The following is a 12,920-nucleotide window of genomic DNA, read 5'->3' on the forward strand; positions in this document are numbered from 1 at the left end:
ACAGAAAGCACTTTCTCAAAATAATGACATGTTCAACCACAGCCTGAAATGACACTGCTTACATTTGCATTTGGATTTGTTAGTTTTCGGCTCGTAGCTGGCAGACTGATGTCCCTCCCAACGCTTCTGAATAATTTGCTGTTATCATAACTGACAATTGAACAGACATCAGTTGAGTGTGCAGTCATGCCAGTTTATTGTGACCTTGAATCTTTGCAGTGCAATGCAATGTGCAAAATTAGATGGTAAGAAAAGGACAAATGTAAAGCACTAGTCATTTTGAGGGAAGATGAAAGAACTGAAGATATGTCCAGGGAGCAGAGGCACCATTTTAATGCATTATGCACACTTTAGGCCTTGGAGAGTTAACTGTTAAAAGACAGGGAGAAAAGTACAACATACACCATGTTGCCAGTTTTTACTGTGTTAATGTGAAAACAGAGGAGTCAGAGCATTAAATATTACAGTATTACAGTTTTTTGTGTCTGTGTGCTCATTAATGTCTGTCTGTGTGAGGACCATACACTGAAGGAAAAACCTCCCAAGTGAAGATTTTTGGTTGTCCAATTTTAGACACCAAATTCTGTTTCATCATCACAGAGTCTGGAACATGTAAGAACTTTTTATAAGACTTAATAAGACAAGACTTAATGAGTGGTGAGGGAACTGGAGAAAGTTACCACGGGGTGTCATTTCATTAATTTGACTGAAAAGAGAAATCACACCAAACTTGGACTGAGTGTGTCGGAGTTTAACTTACAGACTCTGGTGGCTGATATTTCAGCAATTCTTCCAAGGAAAGATCTGGGAATTTTCTTAATTACTAAAAACACACCACACTAATTATAACAGCTTTAGACTATTTTTAGCAATGACTGCTGTTCTTCAAGACCCAGTAATAAACCAAGCCACTGATTTTCTGGGGTAACATGTCAGTTCACTGGTGCCAGATTGGATCATTTTCCAGTAACATTAGAATCACATTCAGCCACATGTTTAATGGCAGGTAATTTATGAGAAATCTGCATTATATTTGCAGTAAATAAATAATGAAATTGCCATGTTGTATCATCAGAGATCAAGGAAAAATTAAATTAAAATACTTAAAAGACTTCACTGGACATGAAGGCTACAGCTGTGGTGAACTTTCAAATTTCTATTCCAAATTGGAATAACTGCTTTTGTATGCCTGTTTCACATTAATCAGAATTCAAATTAATGGAGATTTTTTTTGCCAAATGAGTAAGTGTTTATGAGTCTAAGACCATCATTGATGTGGTCAATGTTGAGGGTGTAGTTATTTGTGACTGTTAAATTGAGCAAAATGTTAATGGAGTTTGGCAGGAGGTGAGCCACTTTATTCAAAGTTCAGAGTGTGTTTTCAGAGCAGTGGGCTTTTGCTTTCAGGATAAAAGGCTTGGGGGCCGAGGGGTCATTTTTACATTTTTATTTTTTGCATTTTCAGATGCATATAACTGTTAAAATAAAACCCCTGAAACCTTCGGTTCACTACTTTTTCTAAAATGGATTTAGTCAGAATCTAGTGACTGTGGGGCATGAGGCATAAAAAGAATTAAAAAAGATCATTTATAACTAGAACCGTTGAGGGGTCGTTTTCATCCCTCATTGAAACAGTATATTTACCCCTATAGAAACAGTTGATTCAAGTGGGCACGTCACATTTGTGCCATGGCTTGGATGTGTCCTCCACATGCCTGCAGGTCCCACCTGCAGTGTTTCAGAAATGTTTCAGCAGAGCAGCGTTTTGGATGCCTGATTTAGTTACTCCTCTTTCCTTGACTTTGTGCTTCTGTTAAATTGTTAAACAGTTTATTTTCTGACTGTCTTTATGAGTGTGATTCTGCAGGGGGTCTTTTATTTTGAAAATTGATGAGATTCCCTACCTCAAGAACTGTCTCTCAGACGTGCCGCACTGCTGGTGGAATCACGAGCACTGCGCAGAATTGCAGCAATCAGTTCCAGCTGACGTGGTCAGGTTTCCTAGCAATGCCCACTGTTTACCCCAGATGTCCTTTTGATTACCTACCAACCTTCAAAAGAAACACAACGTCCGAGAGGCAGTGATAATACCTCAGGACACGAGAAAGGAGGGAGAATCTGATGTTGGACAGATATCAGTGGTGATTGGCCCGTTATTTTCAACTGATCAATATAATTACTGTCAATAGAGCGACCACCTGCCCTATGAATATCACTACTGCTGGACACAGTGTGCTGTGAAAATCTGTGGCACGTGCACTGATTGTGAGGTGTATGTGTGTGTGTGTGTGTGTGTGTGTGTGTGTGTGTGTGTGTGTGTGTGTGTGTGTGTGTGTGTGTGAGACACAGAGAGGTGCATATTTTCCCGTTGAAGCTTCTGTTCCGTGCAGTTATATGAAGCCTGCTCACAAGGTCTATGAAAGATCCTGAGTAACCAGATCATGATTTTTGGAAAGAGACATTGCTGTTGAGTTTTTTAAGTGTATTTTTGGTGCTTTGAGCACCATTAGCTGTGTGCCATTTAGTTCCATTATATCAGAGAGAAGGCAGACATCTTTAGGGGTGATATCTCCAAAACTCTGCAACTCACACCAAAACTGTCCACGTGGATAAATAGCATCACAGGAAAGTTATAAGAGATAGGTAATTTTGATTTTGGGGTGAGATGTCATTTTAATAGAAACATATTTTGATTGGCATTACATTTTTTTGCTGTTGCAAATTAGCTGCATATACAGGTAATTTCTCTGAGATATGTTTACTCAGCAGCTGTGTGCTGAGGCTCCATAGATATGCTGTAATCCCCTGACACAATTTCAGTGTGGTTTCCGTTTAGGCTATATATGGTGGAACAAATTTCCTGTTACTGTTCAAACTTACAAAAGTGACAGAAAAAGCCAAAAAGGCTTTGTTTTCAGGCTTTTATGCTGTCCCAATGTGAAATTCAATATCAATTATTGCAGCTTTTGTTTCTGCAGCTTTCATTTGAAAAAAAAAAGCTGGTAAATTGCAGCTTTCAGGCACTAATACATTATCAGGATTTTGTCTTGTATTTTGTCTTTCCACTGCATCGGAGAGAGAGCACAGCCTGTGTATGACTCACATTAAAATCTCCTACATAAAAGAAAATGTCTCCTACGCTGTTAGTCCCAGCTCGTGGTGAAGACCTCTCACTGCCCTGACTGAACCACCACACTGAAGTCGCTGCCATCTCTAAATCTGCTGCTTTACAACTGCACAAAAGCACCGATTACACCTCTGCACACCCAAATAACATCCACATGTGTGCTGTTCTGTCAGTAAGCCTCGCTAACTACTCAATCATGAGACTCTCCGCAGCGTCCACAAACAGCACAGAGCTGAACTATTGAAAATATTTACTGCTGTGGAAGGAATTCTGTTTTTCAGCCTGCAAAAATGCTTCCTGACTTTTCACACTAGGAGTGTTTCTCCCTCTGTGGTTAAGAAAGGAGGTGCAGTAATGAGGCGAGATCTTTATAGACAAATGGAGTGTTAATTCTATTTTCCACATTTTATGAAAGTTACTTTTCCTTCAGGCAACAAACGAGCACCAAGCTCAAACAACTACATAAGCAGCTCTGGCTGTGAGCCACAGGGCTTTGACCCCTAACATAATTATGCTGCATCTGCAATGTCCCAAATTTATGGTTGCAATTAAATAAATTCAGCTGCAGCCATTTGCATTATTTTTTGTATTCTTAAGTGGAGATTAAAAGTAAAGCCAAGTATTAAAAAAGTGACCTTCAAAATAAATAAGGGAAATGAGACACAGATAAACAGTTATGAGCTCATCTTACATGAGTCTGCAGGACCAGTAAACCGAAGCTTTAGGGAATACTGTAGCCAATTCATTTTCCAAATGCACTGACTGATAAACAGTGGAGTCATGAATAATGGATGCAGAGGAATAAAGGTGATACTCTGTGTGTGTCTGTAATGGTAAATAAACTCACTAACCAAGGTAAGCCTCAGTGGTCATGACTGATTTACTGTATCAGCTCTCCTGTTCTGGGACATTAAAGCTGAGGGCAGGTACAGAGGACATGAGAGACTAAAAACTTCAGAACTAAGTGGAGAATGAACAAATGAGTCTGACAGGTAGAGTCTCTCTGGACAGAGGAAACTTTGACACTAAAGATAACAGCAGTTTTGCAGGTTCCCCACTGGCCTCTGATAAAATGAGTGTCACGTTCCAGGCCACTTCACAGTGCCAACTGAGCTCCGAAACACTGGTGGACTCAAGGGGGCTGCAGAGCGGGCAACTGCCCCCTCGGTGCCCCATGTTTAGAAAAACATTGCAAAAGTGCCCTCTTGGATGCCTCCCTGGTCAATAAATACATCATAAATGCTCTCCAGAGTGGCCCAGTGTCCAAAAAAGCAGATAAAGTGATGTAGTGTGGTGACTCTACAGGAGAACATGTTCTAAAGAGCTCTCTAGAGTGGCCCAGTGTGCCCTCCAGGGCCCTTCCAGTGGAAAGAACATGGTGAAGTTCTCTCTAGGGTGTCCTTCCGGTAAACCAAACATGAAGTGCCCTCTAGAGTGGCCCAATTTCTAAGACCACATGATAAAGTGCCCTCAAGGGTGCCCTTGACAAGATATGATAAAATGCATCACAACATTTGGGACGCTGTTTCCCCATCGTATACAGCTGGTGCCCTTTTTATTTTTTGCCCCTGCCCATCAGACAAGACTGAGTCTACTACTCCTGCAGAAACATAGTATTAGTGAGTGCTGTATATATTCATATTATACAAATTATGCTGAAATTTGTCAAGTGTGTGTAATAATGCACCAGGGATGGCAACATTGGCTGGTCAAGCTTTGCATTTCTCTGTCTGAATGGTAGCACTCTGGTCTTTCAACAATGTAAAACACAAGAGCACACATGCGCAGAATGGATTAAACTTTGTCTTCATCTGCTCTAATGTAAGCTGTTAGCATGTCAACATTAGCATATCTGGCTAAGGAACGTCTGCTTGCTTGCTAGCTACAGTAATGACAACTCCAGCCAAACTTGAGTCAGATATGACCGTGTTAACTCGTGTCTTACTCCCAGCAGCTGTTACATTGTGGTTTATTCTGTGGGGGTGTTTGATGAGGAGGATGTGGGCTGGGTGACTGTCTCAAGGTTCGCTGCCCTAATCTTGTCCCTGCACTTCCTTTTCCCTCGTCAATGAGTGAATTTCTGCACATTCTCTAGATATATGTGCCGCATATCACAATCCAACCAATGTTAGCTGTGATGTAAAGTAGCTTTAGCCTCATTAATTAGCATTAATGTCATATTGGGCACAACTAACTTTACAAATTTTAGTAACCTGCTCCCAGGGTCCTCGTTTTAAATGTGTCAGATGGAAACATTGAGTCAGACTTCTCAGCTGACTCAAGGAGTTTAAGCATGAGCATTAGCTTACATTAGCTAGCGACACTTGAATGAAATCTGCTAGCTAGCAAAATAATTTTAGCTGACAAAATCCACAGTCGTGAGGTATAAATGAGAAGCTGCTTCAGTTTACTTCTCCACAGAATCAAGGACTGAGTGCTAAAACAATGACTCCCAATTTCAGTGTTAAATCTGCCACAGCTGTAAAGAGAAAAGATGATCACACTCAGGACTATCATCTAACAAGGTTTTCGTTTGATCACATCTAGCAGAAAATCATACACCGTTATCACTGTAAACTGCATATGTGCAGTGCAGGGATGGAAAGCTTAACAGCGGTAGTAACAGTAACTAAGGAGGGCGGGCTGAAGAGTCAATTACTCCCAAAAGGACATTCATTACTGGTTACTTATTTCGCTTACATTGTAATATGATTGCAGTTTGGTTAAATTTAGCCATAAAAACTACTTGGTTACATTAAAAAAAAATGGTTGGAATTAAAATAACTTTGTTAGGTATGTCACACGACAGAAGTGACATCACTCATGTCACGAAAGTAATGTGACTGAAGTCACTTACATCACGAAACTGTTATACTTACTATATTCAGTAAGGCAACTAGGGCAAGCAGAAATATGAGTAGAAATAAGCCACTTGCTGATTCTAATCCTGACTGAATACTTCTGAACATTTGGTTTTGCACAACATTTTTTACAGAAATCCACACATCCCACTCAGTGTAATGACTGATGTTACTGGTCCTCTGACTTTTCCTCTGGTGTGACCATGAATTGAAACATTTGGTTTTGAGGTTTAAATACAATGTCATAAGTTTTGGATTCCTGATACTTCATCCAGTGCAATCGGGTCAAATGTTTCATTTGTCCATGCTCTGGTTTATTAGCACAAATATACCATGAAACTAATGACATCACCATCAGAACATGAACACGTTTCATTGTCTTAATAAAGAACCTAATACAGATGGCATTATGTTTCTCTCAAAGTGCGTATATTAAAATATAGCAGACAATAAGGCGTTAATAAGGGATATAGAGCTGCTTCTACACATAGATGAGTAGATATCAACATTCTCCTCTAACATCAAGCCTTTTCCACTCTTCAGCCTCTGTACTCTTGCAGAGCTGCACAACAGCTGAACAGCCCAACTGATTATAGTCAAGTGGGCCGTCCTCTGCCAGCTGCTGTAAAGGACCTGGCAGGAAGTAACATGTCATCACAGCCTCAGTAACTTCTTGGAGAGCTCCTCATTTTTTGCCTGGACTGAATTCCTTTTCCTAGATGCACTGTGCTGTGAAAATGCCTACACCTGCTCACTGCTACAAAAGCTCCAGTTTGTCTTCATTTTCTCACTTCCGAGGGGGCTTTGGAGTGTGGGAGGAGGATTGTTGGATGAGGGAAAATGACTTAAGTGCAACTGGCAGTCACAGAAAAACCTGATGCTGCAGACCAGAGCTCTCCAACAACAATACAGAGACTTTTTCCACTGCATATGGCCACAGTCGATCCACATTAGTCCAGTGGTACAAAGGCAGCCTTGTAACTGGCCAGGAGGGGACACTGACTCTGGTATGGAGGAATGTGCTATTAGGCTTAGGGTGCTTAACATGATAGTAAAGATCTTTGGTTGGGCTTTTTGGTATAGGCAAAATTAGTCTGTAGAACTTCAATACAAAAACGTTTGCTTGTTTTTTTTAATTTTTGTCTTTTCAGTGCAAATGTAGGCGCTCTGACACAAGAGACACTTAATTCATTCTGACAATAAAGTATCACCATCAAAAATGTATCCATTGCATGTCTGATCACATGTGTAGTCTTGTTTACTTCTATAATCAGATACTTATTGATTTAAATTATATTTTTTTTTCCAATTTGTCAAACCAGCATTTAATTGAGGTAAAGTTGCATTTCCGCCTGGGTTTAGGCACCTTTTAACATTTGAGAAGTCCGATGTTTGTAACATTAAAACATAAATGAAAAATGTTTTTTCAACACCAGTGTTGCAGATTGGGCAGTTTTGTATTTTGCAGATTAAAATGGGCGGGTGGGCCTGATTTGGGCTGGTTTACCATGAGTTGGCCTGGTTTTTAAGTATATTTTAAAAATTCCAATATATTAAAAATATATTTATAAATTGTAATCCTTCACCATGCAAACCCACTCAGTAGAACACTGATATGACATAACTCTTATTTTATAAGAATGCTATACATATCATAATTGTTATTTAATAAATGCTTTTTTTGCACACCAACATTTTTCATTCTTAGGTTTTGGTATCATCCCATCCCTAATATCAAGGACTTGTTGAAGTTTACCAAGTTAAAAAAAAAAAAAAAATTTGTCATTTGAACTGTCCCTTTAGTTTTTTTTTTTTTTTTTTTTTTTTAAGCAGAAATGGGCAAAATCTTTTATAGTTGTATTGCCTTCTACGTGTGTTCTATTACACCTGGGAAAACTTGAATATTTCATTGTGTTATACTGAAAATATGTGTTGAACCACAGTACTTTTGCTTTTGTCTATGAATTCATTTATGTTTATTGCTGATAATATTTGGGTGTTTCTTTGTTTTTTCATCAACTGGGGGGCTTTTGAGCAATTATTGGGCTGGAAAATATTATCTGGCAACACCCTTATGTTGATCCAGGAAATGGAAGAAGAGTATAGATTTCAGGTACTTTACCCTTTATCATGGTCAAAAAGACCAAGTCTACTCATATCACATCATGTCCTTGTACCTAAAAGAAAAAATAGCTCAATTGCCAATTACTCCCAAAACAATATATATGCCTGGTGGAGAGAACCAGCAACAGATGTACTGGACCTTAACTATGTTACATAAATCATGTGGTGTTAAACGTGGTTAACATGAAACTGCAGCACTTTGATTAGGTTAGGCACCAAAACTTCTTGGTTACAATTAAGAAAAGAATGTGGTTTGGGTTGAAATACGCATGTTGCAAGTCACATAACATAATGCAATGTAGGAACCTTTAAACTTTAAATAAGTCAATGCTGACTTTTGATTCAAACTCTGTTGGTCTACTGGATAAAAGTCCTGTGTTTGTTTGTCCCCTCCATCTATCCCACCTCCACCATATGCAGACTTTATTGCTCCTCCTCCTGTTATACTAACTACACCCTCTAGAGGTCACAAGCTAACAATAAATACAAATGGTAATGACAAACTTCTTGTATAGATGACCTACACCGCTACAACCTGAAACATTTCGCTCCATCTAGCAGCTTTATTGGACATGTCCAGGCATGTTTGAGCCACCAGAGCCAGAGGACGGTGACAGGTTGGTATTTTTTTTTGTTCTGTGTCGGAACTGAAGTGAGCTGAAGTGAACTGCCAGGCTGATTTGTACAAAAAGGGTTGCAAGGTACATTTGTAACTTTATATTGTGCTGGGAGACCATGGCCCTGGCACATCAATGAGCCATGTTTCAGATTCGACAGTTAAATGGTCTAACTCCATAATTCAGTACTACATACTTTTCAGTCTTTTCTAACATATATAATGTGTTTAGAAAAAAAACTCCCCTTTTCCTTTACACAGACTTTAATAAAGCCATTGCAGTTTTAGTCCACTGATATGACCGCTTATGCTAGTATTGAACACCATCCGTGCAGTCGTGACTCACCCCTGCTGTTCTCTAAATATCCCCCACGTATTAAAACCCAGAGAAATATTTACATGGTCACTGGCAGTGATTTCTAATACCAGTCTTTTTCAGGGAATGAAGCCATATTCATTTCCATGCCCTGAGGCATGCCAAAGCAATTTAATTTGAAACATTTGATACAATGCCCCAGTTCGAGAGCCAATAACTCTGGTATGCATATATATACAGTATATATGTATATATATATATATATGCTGCCAATATGTACTTCATTAACCTGTTAAAACTTGGGAGAATGCTGAGCAGTGCTGGGAACATTAAAACAAACTCCTACCCAAGGAGAAATTGCATTTTCACATTTCCACTACAGTAAAGTTGTTATTTGTGCTGCTGGAGCCTCTACATTTATCAGGGAGAGGGGGTACAAAGTGCACAGGTTCTATACTTGAAAAGAAGTACAGATTCTTGTGTAAAGAAAGACTCTGGTAAAAGTACAAGCATTGATTGACCATCCCTACTCAGATACGAGTGTGAAAGTACAGCCCTTGAAATGTGTAAGTATAAAATTAAAAAGTCGTCCACTGAAGGACATTTCTACCGCCTGTTTCTGTGCAGTGCTAACCTCACCTCACCTCACCTTTTCTTCATGTGATTTCTCCACCTTTTCTCCTCTCTGTGTTTCATCTTTTACATTATTTTGTCTTTTGTTTTTGTTGTCTTGTTATGTGTTTTGTTAAACTTTAATTGTCTTGTTATATTTTTGTCTTTTTAAGTCTTTTACAGCATTTTTGTCTTTTTGTCTTGTCTTGTCTTATGTCATTATTATCTTACATTTTCTTTGTCTTGTTACATTTTTTGCATTATTTTTGTACTTTACATCTTTTTTCTTGTTACGTCTTTCACATCATTTTTGTCTTGTTAGGTCTTTTGTGTGCAATATGAAATGATAGATTCACCAAGGAATTGTATTTTAAATGTGTTATTGTCCCATTAGATTGAATAAAAATAGTCAAAAAATTAAAATAATTTCCACTTAAATGCATTTAAACTAAAGTAACAAGCCTGTTTTGAAAATGAAAGGAGTAGAAAGTACAGATATTTGTATTCAAATGTAGGGAGTAAAAGAAAAAGAAACACTCAAGTAATGTGCTCTTACCTGAAAACTCATTACTGAAGTGCAATAATGAAATATTTGTACTTCCCACCTCTGGAAATCATCATTTCAATACAGACAGACACATATGCATTTGTGTATTTGCTTTTTACCTGAAGAGTTTTATCCAAATCAAACTATGGAGAAGTGAACATTAAGTATTTATGTATGTATTGGTTGGTTTGTTTATTTAGCAAGACTGCAGAAAACTCCAACAAGTACTGAATACTGATCTGCTTGTCAGCAGTTTTTCATCTAATCTGTCTTGGCAGACTGAATGATCAGTGCTGAACAGTTCTGTTGTTCTTAAATAACTTGGGATCTGAAATTAAAATTTTGGTTTCTAAACACACATTCTGCTTTTTTGTTATGCACAGTGTTTTTTGGATTTAACCAATTCCAAGCAAACTCTCAAAAAAAAAAAAAAAAAAATCATTAAAAAAGACCACAATAGGCCAGAACATGATTATGAATTTAATCTCTGGGTGTTAAATTTAAAAACCTGCGAGAAAAAAAAAAGGCATTGATGTGTGAATGGTGTAGCTCCATCTGCCAGTGGGTGGGTTGCTGCAGCCAGATGGCATTTTAATAGTCCAGCCTTGATAAATAAATGCTGGAGGCAGTGAGAGAGGAGCAGGCCAAAGCTGAGATAGCTGCTGAAGGCCAGTGGCCAACTCACGACGAACTGACACGCCGCCAAGACAGGTGAGAGCCCCCCCAAGTCCCAGTGGACAGATGTCCAGCTTTGTTGTGTCCCTCCCATGGAGCCCAGCAGGGAGGGGCTGCTGATGTTTTGTCTACAGTTATGAAACCAGCAGAGAGACTTCAGGCCTGACTGAGGGTGTGTTCCTTTAAAATGACCCAGAAATCTCATGGGCTGAGCTATCTGTGGAGGGCCCGAGGGTGACGGACTTAGTAACATTTGCACTGGGAATGGAGTGTCGACTGTGTGAAGAATTAAGGATTAACATGGAGAACACAAAGCTTAGAACCAGAGTTAACTAGAAGAGGTCACTCAGTAGAGAGCAGATCCCCACCAGGCAACAGACAGACAGTGAAGCACCTACTGCAATGCCACCACAACCACCAGATGCAAGCAGCAACCCCAACATATGTTGTCTCGAGCTTAAACAAGCTTTCATGCTGGAAGCAGTTGTTGATCACATGTGTGATATTTTATTGTTCATGATATATCATTATAATGTTTTGCATGATTAAAAGAAAAAAGATATAGCGATAATGACAATATTACAGTGGAGGAGCTTCAAAAAGAAAAGTGACTTAAGTAGTGTAGAAATGGTTTGGTTACAAAAGACCAGATATACAATAAGTCATTGTAATAAGGAATGTAAGAAGTGCAAGAAGACTAACTGGAAAAGAGGACAATACAACAAACTTTTCTCCAGTCAGGACCTCTGACCAAGGTGCTGGCTTTGATCTGGAGTCGGTCCCCAGGTGCTGGACAGTGCAAAAGCACCCAGTTGCGTCAAAAACCTCACAAAGAGAGATCAACAGCTATTTCAAGTTCAAAACCAAAAATATTTTTCTGTATTTTATGATATTGTCAGGAACATTGTTATTGCAGAATACCTTGAAATACCATGATATTATTTTGGGAACATATTTCCCAGCCTTAGTGAGAAGTCAGCTGTCAATGGTCACATAAAACAGAACAGTGAAAAAATAGAAGTTAGTGAAGTTACAGTTTACATCCATGTCTGTCCACACTCATATAATGTCTTTAGTGAAGACTTTGAAGGAACTTAATATGGAACTTATCACTATATTGACCTGTAACTTAATCGTATTTTTTGGCAAAATGGAAGTTCTCAATCTACATGTGTGATTCCAGTGAATCACTTCCAGGTAGAAACATGCTGTCTTCACTTACAGACTATTTTTACCGAGGAGGACAGAGGACTGATAGAGAGCTGAACATTATGATGTCACAGTGTAGTTAACCTTTGACCTTTTGAACATAAAATATCATAATCTCATCATTTTATCCTATTAGATACTTGTACATAATTTTGTCATAATTAGTGTATTCAATTTTGAGTTATGGCCAAAAATGTTTTTAGTGAGGTCATCATGATCTCTGACCAACAAAATGTAATCAGTTCATCTTTCAGTCCAAATGATTATTTTTGTCAAGTGTGATGTAATTCCCTCAAGGCGTGGAGGCGTTCCTGAGATTCACAAGAACAGCACAGACACAAGGTCAGAGTGTCCTTCACCGTTGACCTCCATCCAAGTGATCATTTAAAAGAATTTCCCTCATAGTGTTCTGGAGAAATTGTGTTAACAAGAATGTGATGAGATGAAAACAAACAAAAACACAAAAGTTTTTTTTCAAGTTTTACCAACATTGTGAATCACAGAGCTCCTTCAGGTTAAAAATGCAGGTCCATAAATCATGCATGCACACACTCATGCACACACAGAAGCAACTGCATGATCCCCTCCAGGCTGTGTGTGACAGGGATAACTCAGACATGTATGAGAACACAGATGGGGACTGCAGCGATGCAACGCCGGCAATCAGATACCTACATTGTTCTGGTGTAAGGTGGGGCAGGGCCTGCCCTCGCACCAGCCGACACGTGGAGCCGTCGCCGCCACAGACGCCGCAGTTATCCTCCCTGGCACCGCTGGCCAGCTGGCGATCACAGCCCACCTCCTGCACACACATCAGAAATACACACTCAGAA

The 12,920-nt window shown here is 39.1% G+C and overlaps 1 protein-coding gene across 1 annotated transcript in view; it reads right to left on the bottom strand.

Annotated features, from left to right (window-relative positions):
• adamtsl3 (ADAMTS-like 3) overlaps window positions 1-12,920 on the bottom strand; it is a 371,260-nt gene that overhangs the window by 121,981 nt on the left and 236,359 nt on the right. Inside the window, exon 6 of the mRNA XM_084722400.1 lies at window positions 12,763-12,889. Within this exon, the coding sequence (XP_084578526.1) occupies window positions 12,763-12,889 (127 nt within the window). The remainder of the gene's footprint in view (window positions 1-12,762; window positions 12,890-12,920) is intronic.

Source organism: Lutjanus erythropterus, chromosome 1 (assembly GCF_056507025.1).
Source record: "Lutjanus erythropterus isolate fLutEry1 chromosome 1, fLutEry1.hap2, whole genome shotgun sequence".
Lineage (NCBI taxonomy): Eukaryota > Metazoa > Chordata > Actinopteri > Lutjaniformes > Lutjanidae > Lutjanus > Lutjanus erythropterus.